The sequence below is a fragment of the Cheilinus undulatus genome, linkage group 4, assembly GCF_018320785.1.
Source record: "Cheilinus undulatus linkage group 4, ASM1832078v1, whole genome shotgun sequence".
NCBI classification, from domain to species: Eukaryota; Metazoa; Chordata; class Actinopteri; order Labriformes; family Labridae; genus Cheilinus; species Cheilinus undulatus.
Genome location: NC_054868.1, coordinates 45,001,031 through 45,024,017, shown reverse-complemented (window position 1 = coordinate 45,024,017; position 22,987 = coordinate 45,001,031). Strand labels below are relative to the sequence as shown.

Below are 22,987 nucleotides of genomic sequence, written 5' to 3'. Positions count from 1 at the left end.
AGATGTCACAAGGAGAAAAGAGAGAAAAAATTGTTGTCCATTGAAATTTCCAGTTGTACTGACATCTCTCAAGCCCTTTTGTTCTCTCATAGAAGCCCTATCCACACATGCACAAAACTCTCAAAAATGTCCTGAACTTTTCTGGTTGAGCAGCAGGTTTGAATGCAAACAGCTGAATTTTATCCCGAGTTTTTCCAGCTAACCCCCTAGTGTTTTCTTCCCCACTCTTCCTGTGTCTGACAGGAAAAAGATCCTGCTGTAAAGAAGAAGTGTGAAAAAGCAAGTCAGGAAATTTTCAGGAGTGCATGTGTGAAAACAGCCATGAAGATGCAAAAGTTATGCTGAAGCCTTCTGCAAACAAATAAAAGAGGAGTTAAAAGTGGGGATGATCCTGTCTAATGTTGGCAACTTATTTATGCAATTTAGGCCGCGTACATTCTTATTGTTCTGTTTTTACTAGTATTGTATAAAATTTAAAATTCTGGTATCATTAGAATTCAACAGATAATGGACATTACAGAAAACAAGAGGGCATCTTTTGGCTATTTTATTTTTTGTCCTTTTATGGTAACTAAAACAGCGTGACTTGTATATCTCAAACTCAAGGAGGGGATTTTTAAGCCAGGCTAAGATAATCAGTCTAATGGTTATAGAGGCTACCAGGCATCTTTGTAGAGGATCTACATGAAGTTTACCAAAGTTAACTTCAAAAGTTTTCATATCTTGCATCATGGCTTGGGCCTGTCTTTGTTCAGCTAGAACTGGGGTTTTACTTAAGAAGGTGTGAATTCTGAACAGTTTCAAATACCAGTCAGTTTTGGCACTAAAAGCTTCAGGTATCTGCTAGAAAGCTAAAGATGATGGGAAATTTTTCATCATACAGCGTGACAATAACCCAAAGCAAACATTCAGATCTACAAAAGAATGGCTTCACCAGAAGAATACAAAGGTTTTGGCCCATCCAGAGGTCAGACCTGAATCCTGCTGAAACTCTATGAGGTGACCTGAAGAGGATTGAGCACAGGAATTTCCCTTATATTCTTACAGATTTTTTAAAGGAAGAGTAGACATATTTTGAGGGATGCACAATATTATTAGTATGATATTAGTAGCAGCAGATACTAGCTTAAAAAGTGAATTATCAGTATCAGCAGATATAAAAATTTCTTCTAACCCACCTTCACACGGAATTCTTATTTCTTTTATGTTTTTAAATTTACCTTGTACTCCATTTCTGTGAATAAAGAAATATATATATCAGTATCAATATCAGTATCAATATCAATATCAGTATCGAAGAAAATAATTTTGTAAATATCTGCATATCAGTATTGGCACATCCAATATTCCAAATTTGTGTGTATTTATGCTACCAGGTTTTTGTTTCTTTTCTTCCTGAAAATTTTGTTTGTTTTTCAATTGACTTGTTTATGTTATAGGTTACATCAAAGATGAAAAAGCTATGAAATAATTTTTCTTAGGGATGTACAATATTGGATTTTTGATATTCAATATGCTGATATTTACAAAATAATTATATCCGTATTAATACTGATATTTAAATGTTGTTAGACCAAAAACTTTACTACCTAAAACACAATTTAGAGTTTGGGGATGAAGAAATTAATACATTTTTGTCATTAAAAAGAGACTTTAAAGTGTAAGGAATAATGACGAATAAATAAAAAACAACTTATGTTGGCCTGTTAGTCCAGCCTTAAATTGCATTAACTTATTTGTTTATGTGGCCAATATTTAGAACTAATAAAGACAGATCTCTAAAGCCAAAATATTGGTTGTAAATATCTACAGAAATTTTCATACCTGCTAATACCAGTAATTCACTCTCAAAGCTAATATCTGCTGACATCGATATCATGCCGATAATATCCTGCATCCTGAATATTGCTTGGTCTTACTTTTCTACACCACAAAAGTAGTATTTTAACAGCTGTGTGTGGACTTTAAAGAACCACTTTATCTCCCATCTAGAAATTCTATAAGCAACAGCTGACCATGAGGCCTAATGACTTTGACCTTTGACCTCTATAATCCAATTGGTTCATCCTTGAATCATTGTGGATGTTTGTGCAAAGTTTGAAGAAAATTGTTTATTGTTTATTGTTTATTGGGATCCCCATTAGCATTGGCATATGGCCGCAGCTATTCTTCCTGGGGTCCAGAACATAAAATAGTTTACATACAAATAGTACATACAATATTAAATGAAGTTAAACATACATACACTTTCCTCCCTACGTCACCATTCCTACTCAAATCCCCCTAAGCATTCAGGGAATATCACATTCACAAGAATGGCTTGGACAAATGGGCAACCTACCTGTATATAATTCCTCCAGGCTCAGCGATCACTGGCACAAAAGCATTAAAAAACCGAGTAAATGGTGTTAAAATATGTGGTGATCATAACTAGGGTATCACACACCACCTATCCTGTCGTTGTTATGTCAAAGACTTGCTAATTTAGTTTTGATTGACTTTTATGTTGTGATGTTTGTGCAGTCCTTTGGGAGCCTTGAGCATTGAAGCTGATAAGCAGAGACAACCATCAAAGATCAGGTTTTTACTCATGTATGTGTTTACAGTTTAGTTGACATCAGTTTGTGTCTTTAGTGGACCTCCTGGAGAGCTTCGAAAACCACCCTCCCATCGTGCTTCCCAGTGCCGGCTTCAGAGTGGACCTGGACAGTGAGTGCATAGAGGACAGCATCTACCGACAGCTGCTCTACATCCGACACTACCTGTGGGGGCTCCGCACCAAGCCCCAAACGCACACCAACACCGGCGTGCACACGCACTCCAACGGAACCAACACATCTGACTGGCCCGACGTTCAGGTCAGGAAACACAAACTCTGCATACTGTCAAATACACACCTCGCTGTAATCTGGACCATGTGCCTCAGCAGCTGTGGCTGTTGAGGAGTTCCTCATAATCCCATAAATGAAAGACAAAAAAGCCTCTACTCCAGCCGAGCCGCACACACATACACGGACTCACTCACAGAAACCTAGACATGGTTAAATCATGGTTAATCTGATTAGTCTTTAGGCTGTCTAATTAGTGGGAACGGCTGACTAGACCATAATCCTGAGTGTTACAGCACCCTCAAATGTACCCATATATACTACACAGATACACATTTACACTCAAAATTATGTAAGAACTGGATTTTTTCTGTGAAATAGCCTTTAATTGACCTTTATTCAGACTGATGTCTATGAACCAACCCTCAGTGTCCACAAAGCCTCTTTGGTACACTAAATACAGAAGAATTATCTATCCTGCTTCTATTTCTAATAACCAAACCTTCTTGTAGACTCCTCACTGTCTTCAAAACAGTTAATTTTGAATGACAAATTAAAACTAAATTACTCTTTTGTCTCATTTAAGTCAGAACTAAACTCATCAAAGATCTTTTTTTAGCTAGTCTTGGTCTAGTCCTCCTCATGGAAAGAAGGTAGTCGAAAAACATTTTAGTCCTAGTTTAAGTCAACTAAATTAACACTCCTCCTAAAGTCTCTCTGTTCAAACCTGACACAGAGGGAGCTCTTGCCCCCGGCCCACAGCAGCCCTCGCTCAGTGGCGCCTGGTGATGAGGTGACGGCAGAGACGGGAGAAGAGAGAGGACGGGACAGACCCTCAGGCCAATCTCACACACACAGCCTCAGAAGAAACGGCACCATCCACCACACTCGGACAGCAAATCCGGACCCCTCCTGCCTCCTGACCCCCCCAAACACCCCACTGTACCCAGAAGGAGGAGGAGGAGGAGGAGGAGGAGGAGGGGGCCCCGGACAGATCATGGGCCCCAACACCCAGATTAACGGCTGTGCTCGAGGAACTTTGGCAGAATGTAAAAAGACTAACGGACTCATCGCCAACGGACTGGAGGGTAGGCCGAACAACACAGACGAGGTGGACAAAATAACAAGAACACAAGAGCAGAGTAACGGGATCCAGCACAGAAACAACATAGTTTACTGTCTCAAAAATTTGTCCCAAGACTTAAGGTTTCCCTTACTGATGCATAGTCTTTTATATAAAGCACTTTGCCCTAAGTAACTTACTCATGGTGTTTCTGTTAGTTTGTCCACCCCAAATGTGTATTCTTAATTTTAAACCCTGCAGCTTGTTAGAAACATTATAGTTTAGAAATCTAAATTTTAAATCTCCCTATGAGATGCAGATGGAAAAGGCCATGGCAGTCGGTACGTTTACACGCAGAAAGAAAAAGCAGAATCATTGGGTTAGTCCATCTATAACAGTCCAACTAAAGCATACTATCCTGTGTTGCAGATTATTATGCAAATACGATTCCAATTCCACAAAACATTTGATTTTGATTTTGGATTGTGCTGCTTCTCCTGCCATTTTCCTTTACTGACATCATTTTCAGACAGGTTTGGTAAATAGTTAGGCCTAATTAAAGAGAAACTACTTACGGAGGTTGTTCCATATTATTAAGCAAGTCACAGGTTTCATGCAATATGTGGAAAAATATCTTTCTGCAGATGAGAAGTCTGAAATAGTGCAGTATCTTGCAAAAGGTCTGAAAACACTGGATATTTCATGAAAAATTAAGAGGGATCATCATCGTGTGAAAAGATTTGTGCGTGATTCAGAGTGCAGACAGGTTTGTTCACATAAAGGTGTATTCAGAAAAGTTTCTGTAAGGCAAATTCATTGTATTAAGAGAGCACCTGTGAAAATTCCACTGATCAGTAGCAAACAGGTATTTGGAGCTGCTGGTGCCTCTGAAGATCCTCAAGAGACTTGCTGTTGTGCACAAAGCTGTATTTCAGTAACTTTGAACCAATGGAGTAACGATTGCAGTGGGCTAAAAATATATGAAAACTAATTTTCAAACACTTTTGTTCACTGATGAATGCTATGCTACACTGGGTGGTACAGATGGATGGAGTTCTGGATGGCCACCATGTCCCAACGTCAGCAAGGAGGAGGTGGAGTGATGTTTTGGGCTGGAATCATTGGAAGTGAGCTGGTGCTTAAAGGTTCAAAATGACCTCAGCAAAATATGTCAAGTTATTAACTGCCCATTTCCTGCTGTTGTATAAAAAAAGAGCAGTGCCTTCCAGAGTAAAATCATTTTCATGTAAGACATCGTACCATCCCATGCTACAAAAAACCCCACTGAGACTTGGCTGCTATGGGCATGAAGAGAGTAAAAAAATAATGGTGTGGCCACCATCATCCCCTGACCTCAACACTTTTGAGAACCTGTGGAGCATCCTTAAAAGGAAGCTCAATGAGGGTGAATGGCAGTTTACCTCAAAACAGCAGCTCTGGGAGGCAATTCTGGCTTTGTCAAAGGAAATACAGGCAGAAACTAAACATGGACTTACAAGTTCAATGGATGAGTGTTGTTAAGGTGATATCCAAGAACGGCTCCTCTGTTAATTTGGAACCTGATCTGTAAAGATGTTTTTGATTGATATATCTTTGATTTGATGAAAAGTTACCTCCTGATACAAAAAATTACAATAGATTTCTGTTTTCAATCCTTTAGAAACTTTTGAGTCTGTTGAAACTCTGTTTTGCTTAATAATTTGGAATATTGCATTTAAAGCTATTTTACAAAAAGAAAAAAAAAACACATGCAATTGTCATCATTGGTAATTTTATCAAATAAAATCCAGATTACAGGAATGAAAATCCTATTGACTAACAATTATATCGACTATTTAGGAAAAACTGAACAAAAACAGTAGATGCATAATAATTATTTATTTAAGAGTTTGGCTCCTGAAGTGCCCATAAAGGAAAAGTTTAGTCGTGTACATGTGACGTTGATGACCCCTGATGTTAGGCATTATCATGATGGTAAAAATGCAGTGAAGAACAGTGAATCTGCAGTTCTGGCCTTCTTGTAGAGACAGATTAATGGTGTAGTAACTTAATAAGCTTATTTCTGAAGTTCACTTTAAAAAAGTGACTATGACAGTCATTGATATGGAAACAATTCATTGTTTCCTTCAGCTGTAGCAGTGTTAACTGGTAGGATTTTATAATGTTGCAGAGCGATTCTTTCAAGCCATTGCGGGATTTAACTCATCTTGGGGCTTTTAAACAGACAAGGACAGTAGCCTTTTAAATATCCTAATCAAGCCATAAGAGTAGCTCAGTTTAACTGTGCATGTAAACGTACTGACTGTTTCTAGCCTAGAGTATAAAGCCTTTATTTAGTTGTCCGTTCCATGGTAAAAGGCTGTAATAATAGTGTTGCTATAGCTCAACTACAGTGGCACTAGGACTCTTCTCCAGGGTAAAGAGAGCTGTCACTGTAGCTAGTAGAGAGCCCTGGAGTTTTTCTATTTCTGGACTTGTTTTGTGTTCCACAGCAGAGAAATCCTTCATCAAACCTCCTCAGCACACAAAACTCTCTTTCTCACCAATTCAAATACCCAGATTTAAATCCCTTTATCTCCCTGCAGAGAAGTTTTAAAAAACATTTTTCATGTGAAGTTATATGAGGTCAGTCCATAGTCCTTACAATTAACTTAATTATAGAGTTTAAAATCAGTTGAAACAAATGCGATTCAGTCCTCAGTTTACAGTCAACATGGAAAAAACAAAATTGTTATACTATAAGCAGCTAAGTAATTCTTCTTTATCTTTATGGTAAAGTTTAGAAAAGTCTGTAAAGTGTCTCAGTTATTAAGGTAGTGATGAGATATTTTCAAGAATGCTATTCAAGTCCTGCTGCCTTTTGGATTAAATTTCAAACCAGTTTCACAATGAAAATGCAGCTTGAACTCACAATTATCAAACATGTTTCAGTCTGTCTCACATGTCTTCACTTGAGATGATATTGTGATACCAAAAACCACAAAATGAACACTATTCTAAATAGACTTTAAGCTTCAGAAATCAGTATTGTATGAAAAATCGGATTATCTTTTAAAGAGGCCCCTGGTAGATAAACCAACAAACACCCACATAGAAGATTTTTAGCACTTTAGCTCATGCATTTAGTTTGTCAACAAACATTTTTTTGTCCCCGTGCTGCCATCACTGCCTGCAGCAATCAGATAATTCAGTGGGGATAAAAAGTTTTTATTAACCTAACATAAATTAAACGTTATGTGAATTCATTCTGCAAAACTCCAACCATGTACTAGCTTAACATAATTTCTCTCAGATCTGAGACTCAACAAAAGCAAAGACAAGAAATAATATTAGATTTAAGTTTGTCACATTAGTTTAAAGAAACAGATGCTCTGAAACACTAATTTTACTTTAGGTTTTATGCAGAATTTCTTTCAGAGTTTAAAAATAGTTGACAACGAGGAGGTCCAAGCTTTAAATCAACTACAAGTTCTTTGGCATATGCTAAATGATGGCCTAAATTGTCTGTTGCTGTTGCTCCAACCTGGATGTAGATTTGTATTCTCTTCTTGTTCTGGAAAGATAATGCTGTACTTTTCAATCTCAGCCCACAGTCATCAAAATGATCGTAATACTCAGTATTTTGAGTAGAATTACCAGTAAATTTTAATCAGAAAAACTGCTCTTTTACCCGAATACACTCTGTCCTCTGATGGCAAGAGTGAAACTGCTGATCTGTCCACCATAAAAACCTAAAAAGAAGCTAACTCTACTTCATCAAGATGTTGATTTTGTATTTTGGAGTTCATCTGTCCCAGAACTGTAGCCAACGCCTAAACTTCAGCCTCAGATACCCATGTTATGTACATTCAAGTCGTGTAGTACCTGTTAGCCTGTCCGTTCTGTATCTGACATGACAGCAGCGTCCGTCCCGTCGAGTCCTCTCAGTGTAGTGAGTGTGACATCTGCAGGCTCGTGTTAGAATCACATGTTTGTGTGTCCGATCAGCTCTGCAGCTGCTCCTCTGCATGCGTCTCAGTATCTCTGTGTTTGTGTGTCTTGTACACAGTAAGACTTGTTCTGTGTGTCCAGCTCCACAGCCAGACCCTGTCTGTGTCTTTGTGTCTGTGCGTGTTTGTTTTTCCTCTGTGTGTTGGGTGTCCGTGTCCTCTGCAGGCTGTATTAGTGGGTGTGAGTTTCCTTTCCCTGTATCCTCCCCCGGAGCCCCTCCCCTCCCTGATGACTTGTGTGTGGTGTTTGTAGTGGAACTGGACAAAGGACCCTACGGACTGGGCATGGGACTCATAGACGGCCTGGTGAGTGGACACATCTTTTACCTTTTTACCCAAATGTTTGTCATGGAAGCAGCTCTCTTTCATGTTTTGTGCTGTATACTCCTGATGGACCAAAATAATTCTCTGCCTCCTGTAATGTTTTTTTTGTGTTAATTTTCATCTAAGGGCTAACACAAACTGAGAACCTGTATTTGTTGGCATTTATTTTAACCTCTAGAATACACTTTAAATAGTATATTCATGAACTTTTTCCTTTAATTCAACTTTTTTCTAAACATAATACCTTTTTAACTTAAATGACAGTGATTAACAACTATGGACTTCCATCTATCCCTCCATTTTCTACACCGCTGATCCTTTTTGAGGTAGTGGAGGGTTGAAGCAAATCCCAGCAGTCGATGGGGGAGAGGCAGGTACACCTGGACTGGTTGCCAGTCAGTCAGACCTAATGAGCATGCATTTGGTCTGTGGGAGTGCCTGGAGAGAACCAAGCATGAGAACATGCTCCGCACAGAAGGGCCCTGACTGGGGTTTGAACAAGGAACTGTGCAGCCCCTTGCTGAGGAGCTGGAGCCAATCCTAGATGGGTGAAAGGCAGGGTACTATGTGGACTTAGGAAATCTAAATTTGGGATGCATGATATTGGATTTTTGATATCCAATATGCAAGTACTTGCAAATTCATTTAAGCCAGTACTGATATATAAACGTAATACCTTAAATTTTAGTTGTCAAAGCAATCTTTAAAATTAAAGGAAAAAGGATGAACATAGACAAAGACTTGAGTGGGTTCAGGCACTCATTCACAGAGGCTGTAGTCCTCAACGCACTGGCCACAAAACCATTCCCAGTGTCTGCACTGTTTGGTGCATGTCTTCCCCCACTCTCTCCACCCCATGTTTCCTATCTCTCTTTTGCCCTTATTTTGAAAGGACAGCTAAAGGCCCCAAAAATATTTTGAAAAACTATAACAACCTCCAAGCGTATTCAGACATATGGCCAATGTTAATAGCTTTTATAGGCTGATTTTTACAGCCAATAAATCTGTTGTAAATGTCTGCAGAAATTTTCGTATCTGCAGTTACTCTTCATTTAAGATAATATCTGCCAATACCAATATCATGCCTATAAGATTGTGCATATCTAGTCTAATTTCAGTCCATTTACTTTTTTTTTAACGAAATAATAAAAGTAAGGATATGTTGCATGCATGTCTTTTATGGATGCCTCACCGAAGACATAAACTTGATGAGCAGACGTTGTATTGTAACTGTTCAATAGGTTTTCCAAAATAGTTTACTCATGTCTACTAAAACAGGCACAGTTTTAAATGTATTATTTCAGTAAAAAAGAATAATTGTAGTTTGAAAAAAGAATGAAAACTACAAGAAAAATAGTGTTGGTATAGGTGTTTTTTCTAGCAAAGGTGTTCAGTCTTATAAGTCTGTTCTCTAAAATGTCTATAATCAGTTTCAGCCAAATATTAAGCAAAATAAATGTCAGTTTCTGCATCCTTACTCTGCTGTATGTCACCGGCAAGTGACTAGTTTGATGAGTCCTCTAACCAGTGAGGTGGTGGCACATGTGACAGAAGTGTTTTTTTCCAGTAGTTATTTGTCATGTAGGAAACCTTTCTGACTTTATTTGATTAAAATATGCTTTTTTGGTGCCCTGTGGAGTTTTTTAAGAACACTTGCAGGATTAGGAAAACCCAAACTATCAGTGTTTTACTAAACACTTTATCAACTCTAAATGAATGACACTTCTTGCCCTCACCTCTCCCTCTTGCAGCACACTCCTCTTAATGCCCCGGGCATTTACATCAGGACTCTGATCCCTGACGGACCTGCTGCCTCTGACGGCAGGCTGAGGATCGGAGACCGCATCCTGGCCGTGAATGGAACCAGTCTTATCGGAGCAGACTACCAGAGGTTGGCAGGATGTTTGAGATCATAACAATAGTCGGTGCAGGGAGATTAATGATACTATTGGATGATGGTGACATTGATTACAGAGTGAAACGTCTCTCTACAATGTTAACCATCCTCCTGGCTGTCAGCCTCTTACACCGATTGATCATTTTGATTGATCAGTGTGAGCTCAGACAATGATGCTCCTTCATCCTCACTCTGACTCTGCTGAGCTTCATATAACTGGACTCTCTTTCTCCTCTTCCTCCTTGCAGCGCGGTGGATCTGATTCGTCTTGGCGGAGGTCGCCTCCGTTTCTTGGTGGCCAAATCCGACCCCGAAGTCTCGGAGAAGATCAGTGCCTCCTCCTGCTGAGTCCTCAAAGATGGGCACAGAGAGGAGTGAAGAGGTAGGACAGCAGGATGAAGAGGAGGGTGTAAAGACGTGTGCATTAATGAGCAGGGTACACAAACACGAGCACAGACGCAGCATGAAATATGAATGTGAACCTCGGCTGCAGCACAAAGCAAAGCAATCAAACTGGAGGTGATGCTTCATGACTCCTCTCCAGCTGCCAGACCTGCTCCCCTCACGCTGACTCCTACTGGGTTTGTGTGACAGACAGAACCGGTAACCCACGGCGACATCAAAGGAATGTGCTGCGAGAAAAATGCCTAATTAATCAGCAAGCTCTACCCGGCCAGTTTACTGTGGTTTCAAGCACAGTAGATGATAGGGTTTTAATTTCTCCTGTCAGACCTCAGAGCAACTGCACACGCTGGACTTTTTCCACACGGTTTTTAAAATCATTTGTAAATCAGACATCTAGTAGCACGGTTAAAAGCTACCGAGCTCTCAGAGGAAAAACTGAGAATGTACTTTACTTATCTAAAAGCATTTGCAGTGATCCTGGGTGTCTTTCACAGTGAGTGCTTTTAGAGAGGAATGTTTTATAAGCCTGTTTGTTAGCAGCTCCCAAAGCACGACTAATGTCTGCTCAACAAACTCCACGCTTGTGTATGAATGTTGACTTTTGTACCAGAGTGTCTGAAAGGGCAGAGGAATCAGACTGAAGAATGTGAAGCTCTGCCATTTCACACTCAGCCTCATCTCTGGATTTACCTCTGCTGCACAGGAGACGAAGTCTGAAGGTGTGCGGCTGCAGTGGGACTTTCTTTATCATCAAGATGACACGAGTTTCTGATGCACAAACATGCTGTGTATAAACCACTGGATTCTGCTGTGAATACGCTGTATGCATCTGGGTAAAAGGTGTAAATATATGTTTGTAAATATTTACCACTTGGTCTTGGACATTCAAAAGAGAAACTGCATTTGGAAAATTGCTCAATTTTCTTAAAAAGTCGAGTTATTTACAACAGAAACCTTCTGATGGTAAAAAAGAAACAATGTCGTGTGAAATTAGAAATTGTGTGTTTTTATTAAATCATATTTATTTGTTTTAAATCCTTTAAATTTAGCATACAACATTTGCACTTCCAAACAGCTAATGATTACTACCACAAGTCCTCAGTGGCACTTTTTGTAAAGAGAACGAAAAATCCCAAACTATAAAACTTTGATTTTACTTGATTGGGTTTGAGGGTCTTTTTAAATTCTGGCCATAGAGCAGTTTTCAAATCCTGCAGATTCCTAAAAAGTCTTGGTAACACTTGATTTGAAGGTTTATGCATAAGACTGACACGACAACTGTAATGAGGCTTTATGAAGATTTCTGAACATTTTCCTTAAGTGTCATTCGTCAGTTATGTCACCTTTAATGCAATAAATTAAGAGCATATCCACTCCTACATCACTGGCCATCCTAAATCACGAGTGGAAGTTTTCAGTTTACCTTACAGTGGGTATTTTTCATTACAAAACTGTCCACCCTCGGGCCCTCTCTCCTCAACTGAGTTGGAAATCGTTCTCTCTCAGCTGTAATGAAGGATATTCCAATTCCTTACATGCACCTGGAGGAGACGAGGATTGAGGAGAGAGGAGGCTCCTGGAGGAGCGCAGACTGAGGAATCACTGGTCTATCCTCTGCTTACCAAAGGCGCAATATGATTGGCTTGGAGGTGCGGGATCACAATATGTCTGCAATTTATTTATGCACCTAATAACTTCATACAGGGTGATATAATCTCTAAGAATTATGGCCTCATTAAGGCAAATGTTTATGTTTCTGTTTTTTTTAGGTGTGTAGGAACCCTGGAAATGGCAGGGGGGTTTTCTCTGAGCTGTGTCCCATTTCAGGAGCTGCATCCTTCAGAGGGTGTATTGCATGACATTGGTTTCAATCAGTCAAACTCTACTTTCACTGTGCTTTATAAGACAGAAGAATAAGTGACTGACAAAAAGGTAGGATGTTATATAGAGGACACATTTGTCAAATATGGCCAACAAGTATGTCCTCTCCCCAGCTAATGAAGGCTTCATCCAGTGTACCCATCATGGCCTGATATACAGTGCATCCAGAAAGTATTCAGAGCCCCTTCAACTTTTATGATTTTGTTATGTTGCAGTCTAATGCTACAGTCAAAAAATGAACTTTTATTACCATCAGTCTACACTCAGTACCCCATCATAAGAAAGTAAAATACAGAATTTTAGACATTTTGTGAATGTATAGAAAATGAGTGAAATGTCACACTGAAGTATTTAAACTCTGCAAAAACACTTGAAATTTAGCAGTCAGTGCAGACTAAGAAGGCTGGGCTCTTCAAAGTATGCTGTCCCTGAATTGAGACACAGCTATAGAGTTCTTGTTGCCCTGTATAATCTACTGACCTCACTTTGATATTTATTAGTTCAACTCAAGATTGTTTATGACGAGGTTCTATGAAGCAGATGTTGCAGGCGTCTTAGAAGAAATGAGCACAAAAAACAATCTTTGAACCTTCATTTTATCTGAGACGAGTTCAAAATCCTTCAGACATTTTTAAAACCTAACAAACTGGTCGTGTAGATTTTTAAGAGGTCACATACAACAATAACTGGTCACCTTTATTAAAGTCCGAGGTCAACCATGGGGGGGGGGGGGGGCATGCTTAGTCAGTTTTCTGCTGCGGGGCCTTCTGCTCTGACCTCAGCTCCCCTGAGACGTCTCCCTGTTCCCCGAGTCAGGAGCTGTGACTGCCCGCCCTCTGCACAGCTGCAGGTCGAGACATCCTGTGCCTCGTAAAATAAGACACAGCTGTCGCATTGTGTTCACTAGGAATGCATCCTTAATAACATTTAATAAACAGTTTTAGTTTTGAGATTTATTCCACTGAACTGAGGATAGTGAAGGAAATCAGGGCAAAAGAGTGGGAATGACGTGGCAGAATGATGCTGCAGGCCAGACTAACCTCAGATTTTAGTGTCCACATATCCAGCATGACCCAACTGCTAAGCTATCTGTGCTCTTTTACATTTTTTCAGGGTTATCTTTGGGGCTTTTGCCTTTGTTTAAGAGAGACAAGAAATATGGGGAAAGAAAGTTAGGGCAGAGATGTACAAAACAGCACCAGGACTTGATCCTCCTACCAATAGCCACTGTATGGGCGCCTGCTTTGTGAACTGAGCCAAACTGGTGCTCTGTCACATGACTTTTAAATGAAATACAATCAGTTTCATATCAGACATTTTTGGAAACATGCAGGATTATTTCCTTTAGTCCCACAAAGCATTGAAATTGAGCTTTGAACTAATTTCTGACTGAAATCATTGACAAATTCTGTTAACTTTAAAGCACTTGTGTTGAGAAATGTTTTTTTTTTTTTAGGTTTTTGTAAAACGCTTTACAATAGTGTTTCTTTTTCCCCATCAGAAATGTTTCCTTGCCACTTTTGATTCTGTTTATTTCTGACAGTAACGGTTTATTCTTGTGCATTTGAAGGTTTGTAAGACATTGATCTGCTGCATGTCTTCTTTACTCATTATTTATACTGTAAAAAAACAAAGAAGGTACTTCAGAATAAAGATTGTTGGATACTTGCATGTCTGTCTGAATCCAAACAACTCAAATCCAACATGTGACAAAGAGAAAGACGCCAAATATTAAAGTCAATGAGGAATTTTAATTTGTGCTACACATTTAAACAAATCACAAAACAGAAACATTTAAAAATACATATAGTTGTCTATTTCCAGAATGTTTACGTATTGATGACAGCTGTTTTTTACATATAGCAAAATATTTTTTCTTTTTTTCCAAAATGAGAAAAAAATACCTTCTAAATAGCTTTGTCATTTAGCAGATAGAGCAGCATACAATCATTACGCATCATTTTTTGTTTTTTTTTTGACATAATGTGCAACAACAATTACTGAAATATTGCGCCGAGTTTGTGCCTGATTGCCAGCTTAAAACGAAGCCTGTGAGATGGCAGTCAGAAAAGCTAAAGGCAGAGTGAGAGTGAGTGAAAAGAGGCGGAGGGGGAAGAGAAAGTGCAAGAGAAAATCTGATTAAGGCAGAGTCTGTGACAGGAAGTGCCAACAGCTTGATGCCTCATTCGAGACGGCGAAGATGAAGATTGATCACTGAGAAGAGGGACAAGGACAGCAGAAGGGAAAAAGCGAAAGATGTCAAAAGTACCATAAAGGAGAGAAAACGACAGGAGAGCAGGTGAATTTGTGGTCACGTGTTGGTCCCTCCCTACCCCTGATAAAACCGATACACGTCTACTGATGCAACGTAACTTAACATTGTAGTGTTGCTGATTGTGTACTGTTAAAGAAGCGCTGTGTTAATCTAAAAAACAAGGTAAAGCTGTCTACAGGTTAAAATAAAATGACAACAAAAATGTAGAAATATTTAAGGCTTGAAGGATTATTCCATTAATGCTTTTCTGTGCTAAGACAAACAAAAAGTGTACGCACAGGCTGTTCCATTTCTCCTTTTACCACGACTAAAACAAAATTAAAACAACAATCAGTTTGTCTACATTATGTCGGCTCCACTCTAATCATCTCTGAGTAGTTACCTTGTGTTCCTGCCCTTTATTCACTCCGACTGCCATCCAATCATGCCGATCATCTTGAGCGTCACACTGAAACCGCTCAGAGCAGAAGTGAAGCGAGAACTGAAAAGTCTTGGTTTGTTTTTCCTGGATTTCCTCCCATCGCTTCTTCCAAAACATTACCCCTTTGTTGTGTGAGAAGGCAAGAAGAAGAAGAAGGCGCCTCGCGCTCAGATTGAGGCCTCAGCGTTCATGTTTCTTTTCTAAGAAAGACATCTTGTTTTTCAGTAAGGAGTACAATCATATTCTTAACAGTCGCCCAAACTTCGACCTGGTCTGGGTAAATATGCAGCTAAGACCTCTCTAATGTTTCTGTCCACAGCTGGGTGAACTTTCACGATACATCAGCTCTGATCGTCACAGCTTCTTCAGTAAAAATCGGCCGTTTTAAATATCTGAACGCACATTCCCTGGGTTTTAATTGAGCAGTGACTCTTAGAGAGGTGAGTTCTTTGGCCTGAGAGTGGCTGATGCATCCAATCCATAACAAGAGGACACTAATCTGATTATAAACCAACATTCACTTATCAAAGTAGTGCTGAAATGATTTAATATGCATAATGCTCTCACAAGCTTAAAGTCCTTAATTAGTCGTGATGTCAGAGAGCGATGGATCACATTAAAAAGACTGTAAAGCTGAAAAAACTCCTGAAAGATTTTCTGTATACATTCAGAATGTATTTGAAACTTTTTCATCAATTTTTGACCAAAATATACGTTCCTTATTTATGAATTCCCTTCTGTTGAGAGAGGCTGCCTGTATATGTTTAGGCCGTGGCGGCTGCAGTCATATCAAATGAGTAGAAAAAGGCGAAGCAGTGAGGGGGTGATGACGAGGCTGTCCATCGGGTACCTGGTAAGAGGCCCTGAGGTTTTTACTTCCTCGGGTCATGGGTTTGCGATGTCATGGCCACGATGACGGGCTGCTGAGCGGGGTTGACCTGATGCGGAGCAGGATCAGTCCCACCATCGTCCTCCATCTTTGGCCGCTTGGCCTGAGGCTCACCTGGCTGCTCGGCTAGAGTTTCTGCGTTGGGATGTCTGCTCACTAGCACCGGAGGAGAGCTGGAGGCCTGAGCAGCCAGAATCTGGAGAGGACTACTGAGGCCTGATAAGGAGAAAAACATGAGATGAAATAAGAAGCGAGTTGCTTGAATATATCATATGTTTAAAAAAAATGTAATATGTTTAAATAAAACTTTATCATTTAGGTTTTATGCAATGTTGCAGACTAAGGTTGGGCAGTAATGTGCACGGTTTTTAAAAATAGCCCTGGTATCCCTTAAATTAACTTCATGAAATAAATACTGAGTACTTTGCATGTGTTTATAAAAAATGCCTTAGGAGTGCGTTTCCATTGCTAGCAGCAGCACTGCCTCTGCTGAGGATGCTACAAAGTGATGACAGATTTCCTGTTAATGTTTAGACCTTATTAGTCAAATAAGGCCTTCCCCACACAAGACAATTTTTTAAACTTAAACGATTTTATAAACGTGGAAGAGTGCATGGTATAAAATTCCAATTAGTTTTCTTCTTCTAATCCTCTGAATGCAAACACTAAATGACTCAGCCAGACCATCAGACAACTGAGACCACACACCTGCCGACCTGCCAACAACCTTGTGTGATCACATGACTTAAGAAGAAAAACAAACGTGGAAGACTACTGATGTCCTCGGCTTGCTGTCCGGCCATGTGTTACAGTTGCAACAAAACTTATAAAACAAGGAAAAGAATCAGGATGATTTATGTATGAGCATTATGAAAGTACATAACATCCAGCTGGTGGTGCTATCTGGTCTACTTGCTTTCATTGATTTTTGTGGGTGTGCCACGGATGCATTATGACCTAGAGTTGTAACCATCTTGGTAAGCTTAAAATTTGGTAGTGTGTGGCCAGCTTAGGGCTTCAAGCTCATGCCTAGTTCACATGTGACAGGTATTTTTTGAAACTGATGTTTTCTGTGTGTTTTGACCGGTGTTCATTTTGTCCACTAACATTGTTCATCAACTACCTTTTTCCCATGAGGACTATACTATGAATAGCTAGCAATAGATCTTGTATGATTAAAAAAAATCTGATAAAAAGTACTTTTGTTTTCATCAAGGAGGCTGAAACTTCACTAAAATGTTAGTGCTGGATTGCTGGGCTTTCAAAATCCATAATTCTTAACTATGCAAATAAAGCCTATATTTTCATTAGTGTATTTCAAATCAATTAAAGCACTGATAGAAAAATAATATCAGTGCTAACAAAATAAGTTAGAGGAAACTATGTTTTATCAAGCAAAGACTAAAATATAAGTACTTTTGATTGACTCAAACTGGACTAAAATGTTTTGAGTTGTTTTTTTTGTCCTAAATAAAACTTTAAAAGTTAAAAATGACCAAAATGCAGGCACGGATAGCCTTTACAACATGTAAACTACATTTTTATGAGAATGTTTTTGAGAACCTGGTGTGTGTGGAAGGGGTTATTTTTTAAAATGGAGTCAGAAAAATCATGAAAGATATTAATTCAAGATAAAACATGAGTATTCTGTAGTCTAAAAATGAATATTAACAAATCTGAGCATTTTTACAGTCTGAAAACACTACATCCTTTCGTACTATCATCCAGTTGTCATTGCCTGTGTCTTAAAGTGAATATTACTTTAAAAGTGTGAAGGAATGTGTACAAAAATGTTGATTTCAACACTAACATATAAATGTTGAAAACCATAGAGAAACACTTATTTGCAGTGGTCCATTCATTTTTCCAGAGCTGTATTAAAGACTTCAGCACTTACATTTATTTTAAATCCTCATCTTTTTAAGCTAAACCATGTTTCTATTTTTATCACTGTCACTGCTCAGAGTATAAGACTGAGATTGCTGAACAACCTACCAGATGCATTAGCAAGGCTGGTTGCTGTGGCAACAACAGCAGTGGTGTGTTTGCCATTCTGGGTAACAGGACGGACAGGAAGTTGATGTAAACCCGGGGTGAAGGTCCTCCCCTCTCCGCCCTGCACTGCACTGTCCACGGTCTGGATCACTCGCTCCCTGCTCAGCTGGACTTCTGACAGGAACACAAACACACAATCTTTAAAAACAGGACCACTAAACTTGACGTTAGGTTGATACAATTATTAGTTATTGTTTCATTCACATCCAAATCAGTTTCATTCAGTCTAGGAAGAATGGAAAGGCATCTAATACAAATTAATTTATATATCATAAATTAAGAAGTCTTTTACATTTTTAAGTAAAAAATGTCCGTGGCCAGTTTATACCTCGTCTCCTCCTTCATCTCCTCTAGAACATAAACCAAATGAAGTCTTATCTTCCTGAAGATCAGCCAGCCTGAAACCAGTCTGTCTAAAGCTAATCAAAATGTAAATGAAATTTTTAAGATTTTTTAAGGCTGATAAAAACACCTGTAAAGTGCCTTAAATCCTGCCACATCCATAAAACAGAAGCTGGTTTTTTGGTTTAAAACTAGACACATGCAGAGTGAGTATGAGACAAATGCACTAGCCCAAATGTTGAGCTGTATGTTACTGTTGTGTAATAGAAAAAAGGAAAGCAGAAACAAAAATTCTTTTAGTTTCAGCATTAAGGAGAAAAACAAAGGTTACTTCTGCAAAATAAATCTTTGAATTGAGTCGCTGACTCAGGGTCTATGTTTACAGACACAGCACTCTTTTCAGTACAAAGCCAACGTAGTTCGTGTTTTTAGTGAGTACGTTCACACTGCTTTAGTGAAAACTTTTGGATCAGTATCTTGCAAGTCAATGCCCCTGCTCTCTAGGCCTGTGCTAAAAAAATCGATACTGCATTGTATCATCACAGGCATTTTGCCGATCCACTTAACAATACAGATTTTACAGAACAGATCTGTGACAGCAGCTTTAGAATATATATCCTGGTTTATTTTGTGGTTCTTCGAACAGCAGAAAGTGTCATGCAAGCTATAAGAAGGTAAAAGACTGCAGAAACACCAATATTCATCGACGCCAGGCTTATTAGTAGTTAGCAACAACAGCTAGGCTCCCTAGGCTAATATGCCTCTCCCCAACAAGCACTGAATGACTGTAAACTCAAAGTTTCCCCCAACTTCTAACCAGGAGATCATAAGCAGCACTTTGTGCTTTATTTGTAAAGACATGAGCTGAACAGCAGTGCTGATAGCAACAGCTTCAGGCAGGTGCTTAACCCCGTACAGCCCAATACCTCAAATAAGAGCTACCGAAATCCAAAAAAACATTAAAAAATTGCCATAAATTTCACTTAATTTTTTTTTGTATCACATTTGATGAATAAGGAATTTCTAGCAATTGACAACCCACTGGGAAGCATTTTTATCATTAATCAGATTGTATATAAAAGGTTTTTAAGGAAATTATTGTGTATGTTATTGGACAGAGGTCTCACAAAAAGAGTATTAAATATGATGGAATTGGTTTCAAAGGGTTAGAAGTGTGAATAATGCTGTTTCTAACTCGTTGGTTCATGACAGAAACAGCGGTGGCGTTTTATGCAGAAGTAAAGCAAAAGCCATTCTTACAAATTCAAGTGGGCTTATAATAAAGTGAAACCAGAATATTGTATTGAAACTAAAGTATGAAAAACAACAGCAAGAGAGACAACATAAAGGGCCACTTTAAGTTTAAACAGTTAAATATTGCTGTATTTCTATGTATTAATAGCTAAGCTATTAGAAATAGACTGTTTTAATTTACTTGGATCTCTGAGGATCTGAATTCAAGGGTTTTAAAGTGTAAGAACCTTTAATCGACACCTCTTCTGTGATTTTCTACAACAGACGAACAGCTGCTGTAGTTAATTTAGTGTAGGAGTTATTAAGTAAAGTTTAGTACCCTAAATCAATGTTTTGGAAATATCCAGCCCTACTTCTCCCTAACTGGTCAGTTCAGAACAAGAAAGGGCAGCACTTCTGATAATGGCTGAAGAGAAACTGATCGGATGGTATATTGCCTTATTGATTTTTTTGAGCACAGGCCTAGCTTAAAGCTCACGAAAATGAAAAACAGTATCTCAAAATATTAAAATATTAGAATGCTTGCTCTGATGAGAAAATTAACTTATTCTAGATGAAAATAGTGCTTAACTGTTGATCCTATGAGATGCCATTGGTCCTGAAAATTAGAGGTTGTTTAAATCAGAGTAAAGATCTCTGTGATAGTAAGGTAATGGTCATTAAAAAAAACTACAGTGGCTACTAGTGGCGGGTGGCTGCGTTACAGTTTAGACTGAGCTTCTGACCAAGATTTGGGCCTGAAATATTAAAAAAGATGTTCATAATTAGTTTAATCCACTGCTAATTCTGGTGCTGATAACTAAGGGATACGTCTAGTCAACTAGTCAAGCTGGTACTACACCGTGGAAAAGTACCATTAGAGAGACTTCCTGTACCTCTGAGCTCACTGTTGCCCTCTGCTGCTCCAACAGAGGAGGCGCTGTACCCATTTGGAGGGTTGGATGTAAGAGAGGCGCTGGTAACCACCCGCACCGTGGTGACGGAGGACTGAGGTGGGCTCTGGAGCAGGTGGATAGGCTGGACTTGACCGCCACCACCTGGAACAAAAGCGAGGGCTTTCCCCACTGGGTGAGGGGGGGCAGCCATGATGACAGGCTGAGCACTGACTGGAGATCCTGTAAAAGACAGCAATTTTAGATGTTTTATGGAGCCGTCATATGCATGTGTTTTTTTTTTTTGTTTGTTTGTGTTCAGTGTGCTGACTCACCTGGGGCACTCTGGGAGTACCTGTATTCAGGCACAGATGCTAGTTTATTAGCCAGCTGCTCGTGGTGGTCATGGGGGATAGGAGAGCCCTCCCTGCTCAGACATTCAGGAGTCTGCAGGCCGCTGGATGGAGGAGAGAGAAGTCCCTGATGGGTGGGGGATGCAGGGGCACTCCTGGAAAGAAAGATAAAGGCGATGAAAGGATGAATGATGACCCAAAAAAATCAATAAATACATCAAGAGATTTCTAGTAACATACAGAGCTCCTTCACTGTCAGTGCCTAGAAAGACTTACTTTGTTCTATCCAATCAAATGATAGCCAGGAGCAAAAGCAGAAAGATAAGAGAAAGGGTTATCAGAGTCAAATCAGAAGCCAAAGAGCATGTGACCGAGTGTCTGACAGCCTACAAAGAGCTCAAATTACACAATACAAAAAGGATTAGCATGCAATCACTCTGATAATTGCACTGTTGTTTCGGTAATGTTTTAAGCATTACATTTCAGTCCTTTATAGTTTTCTGATTCTTAGATGCAAGTTTTATTTGTCATTTATGGCAGCAGGGACAGTGTTTTAACTTACGTCCTAAAAAAGGGAAAAAAAATCATTACAGAAGTAAAGTATCAGCAATGCCATTGATATCATGAGTATTTTTTAAACTTTTTTCTTAAAAAAAAAAAAAAAATTCTGATCAGAAACAGCTAGACAGTAGTTATCATGACACCACAGTTTTAAACAAAAACAATATACCATAACATTACCCTGGTCTATAAGCTGCAGTCCTTTTTTGGGAGATTCCTAGAAGGAAAAGTTGTGTCTGTGCAGCTGATTTGGTCTGTTAGTTCAATCTGTTTACGCTGTATGAGGTTTGCACAACTACTAGTTATAGTTTGATAGTTCGCTCTCCACCTGCTGTGATTATTATGAAGCAGACTCACAGCCCGCAAGGTGTACTGACCACCTCTGCTTATCACATGACATTAGCCAAGGAGACTTGAGGGTGCATGTCTCAGTGGTTTATACAGTTATGTTGGCTGGCTACATTGAAAAATAGGAGGCAGACAACCTTTTAGACAAAAAATAGATATTAAAAGTGTAAAGTATTTCTTTGTTTAATTTGGTCCATTTTTTTAATTTAATTTTTTATTTTATTACTATTATAATCATTTTTCTCTGCATAAAACGCCTCACACAAATGCACATAACACTCTAATTTCACAAAAAAAGGAGAGAAATATCAGGGAAAATGGGATTGCCATAAATGAAGAAACTCTGTTTTGATTTAAGACCGTGCTCTTTTGTACTGTGCCTGTGTTTTTATGTCTACTTTTATAATTTTGAGATTGTATTGTACCTACCCTTGTCCTCACCTGTTTTATGTTCACTTGTTTGGAAAATTTAAAAATAAAAGTATATAAAAAAATAAAAAATAACACACACATTTCCCCCACTTACCTAGATGAGAGAGGGCCAAATGGCGTCCTAAAGCAGGCCACTCCTCTTTGCCGTCTTTTCCTGAATGCTTGCTCCACAAGCTTGCTCTCAGAAGCAGAATCAACACGCCAAAAACTGCCTTTCCCTGGCTCATCCTGAGATCGAGCTACTTTCAGAAAGTAGCGGTTCAGTGACAAGTTGTGTCTGATCGAGTTCTGGAGAGAAAAAAAAAAAACGTATTAGGTCACTGGATAAACAGAAAACATAAAATAAATAGAATCTATCACAGAATTGGAATCATTTACACTTTAGCAGGACAAAAATATTATGTCACTGCAAAAGTCTTTATATTCTATAAGGCAACCGTAACCTCATCCATCAGTGGTCACAGCCTTTTTTTTAATGTGTTAACATATAAACCTAGATCTACCAAATCTACTGATAGAAAAACATCTGATAATTACTTTTCAATTTTATCATCATTTAGGCTAACAGCAACAGTCTTCAAGCTTTTGAACTGACAAAAGGGTAAAAGTAAAACATAGAGTTACATGATTTTTTTTTATTTCTATTAAGATTTGCCTCTTTATGTTATTACACATGTAGGAATTAATGCAAGTCAAGAATGCATTTAAAACTTTCTGAATGACATGCCGGCAAAAGACTGGAACAATGTATGCAGGTATAAATCACAGAGTAAGATCCAATGCTCTTCTAATGTTAAA

The 22,987-nt window shown here is 38.9% G+C and overlaps 2 protein-coding genes across 7 annotated transcripts in view; one reads left to right on the top strand and one right to left on the bottom strand.

Moving 5' to 3' along the window:
- The window catches only part of radil (Ras association and DIL domains), a 48,921-nt gene extending 35,831 nt beyond the window's left edge, over positions 1–13,090 (top strand). For 5 of the 6 annotated variants that reach the window (XM_041786011.1, XM_041786013.1, XM_041786015.1 and 2 more), the window contains 5 exons: positions 2,635–2,858; positions 3,565–3,916; positions 8,047–8,186; positions 9,956–10,095; positions 10,350–13,090. In XM_041786011.1, the coding sequence (XP_041641945.1) occupies positions 2,635–2,858; positions 3,565–3,916; positions 8,047–8,186; positions 9,956–10,095; positions 10,350–10,449 (956 nt within the window). In that variant the 3' untranslated portion in view covers positions 10,450–13,090. The remainder of the gene's footprint in view (positions 1–2,634; positions 2,859–3,564; positions 3,917–8,046; positions 8,187–9,955; positions 10,096–10,349) is intronic. The other variant, XM_041786016.1, reaches the window with a different exon arrangement.
- Positions 13,091–14,118: 1,028 nt separating this feature from the next.
- The window catches only part of foxk1 (forkhead box K1), a 29,260-nt gene continuing 20,391 nt past the window's right edge, over positions 14,119–22,987 (bottom strand). The window contains exons 5-9 of the mRNA XM_041784802.1: positions 22,284–22,477; positions 20,831–21,003; positions 20,499–20,738; positions 17,968–18,141; positions 14,119–16,188 (exon numbers count right to left, since the gene is read on the bottom strand). Coding sequence (XP_041640736.1) covers positions 15,956–16,188; positions 17,968–18,141; positions 20,499–20,738; positions 20,831–21,003; positions 22,284–22,477 — 1,014 coding nt within the window. The 3' untranslated portion in view covers positions 14,119–15,955. The remainder of the gene's footprint in view (positions 16,189–17,967; positions 18,142–20,498; positions 20,739–20,830; positions 21,004–22,283; positions 22,478–22,987) is intronic.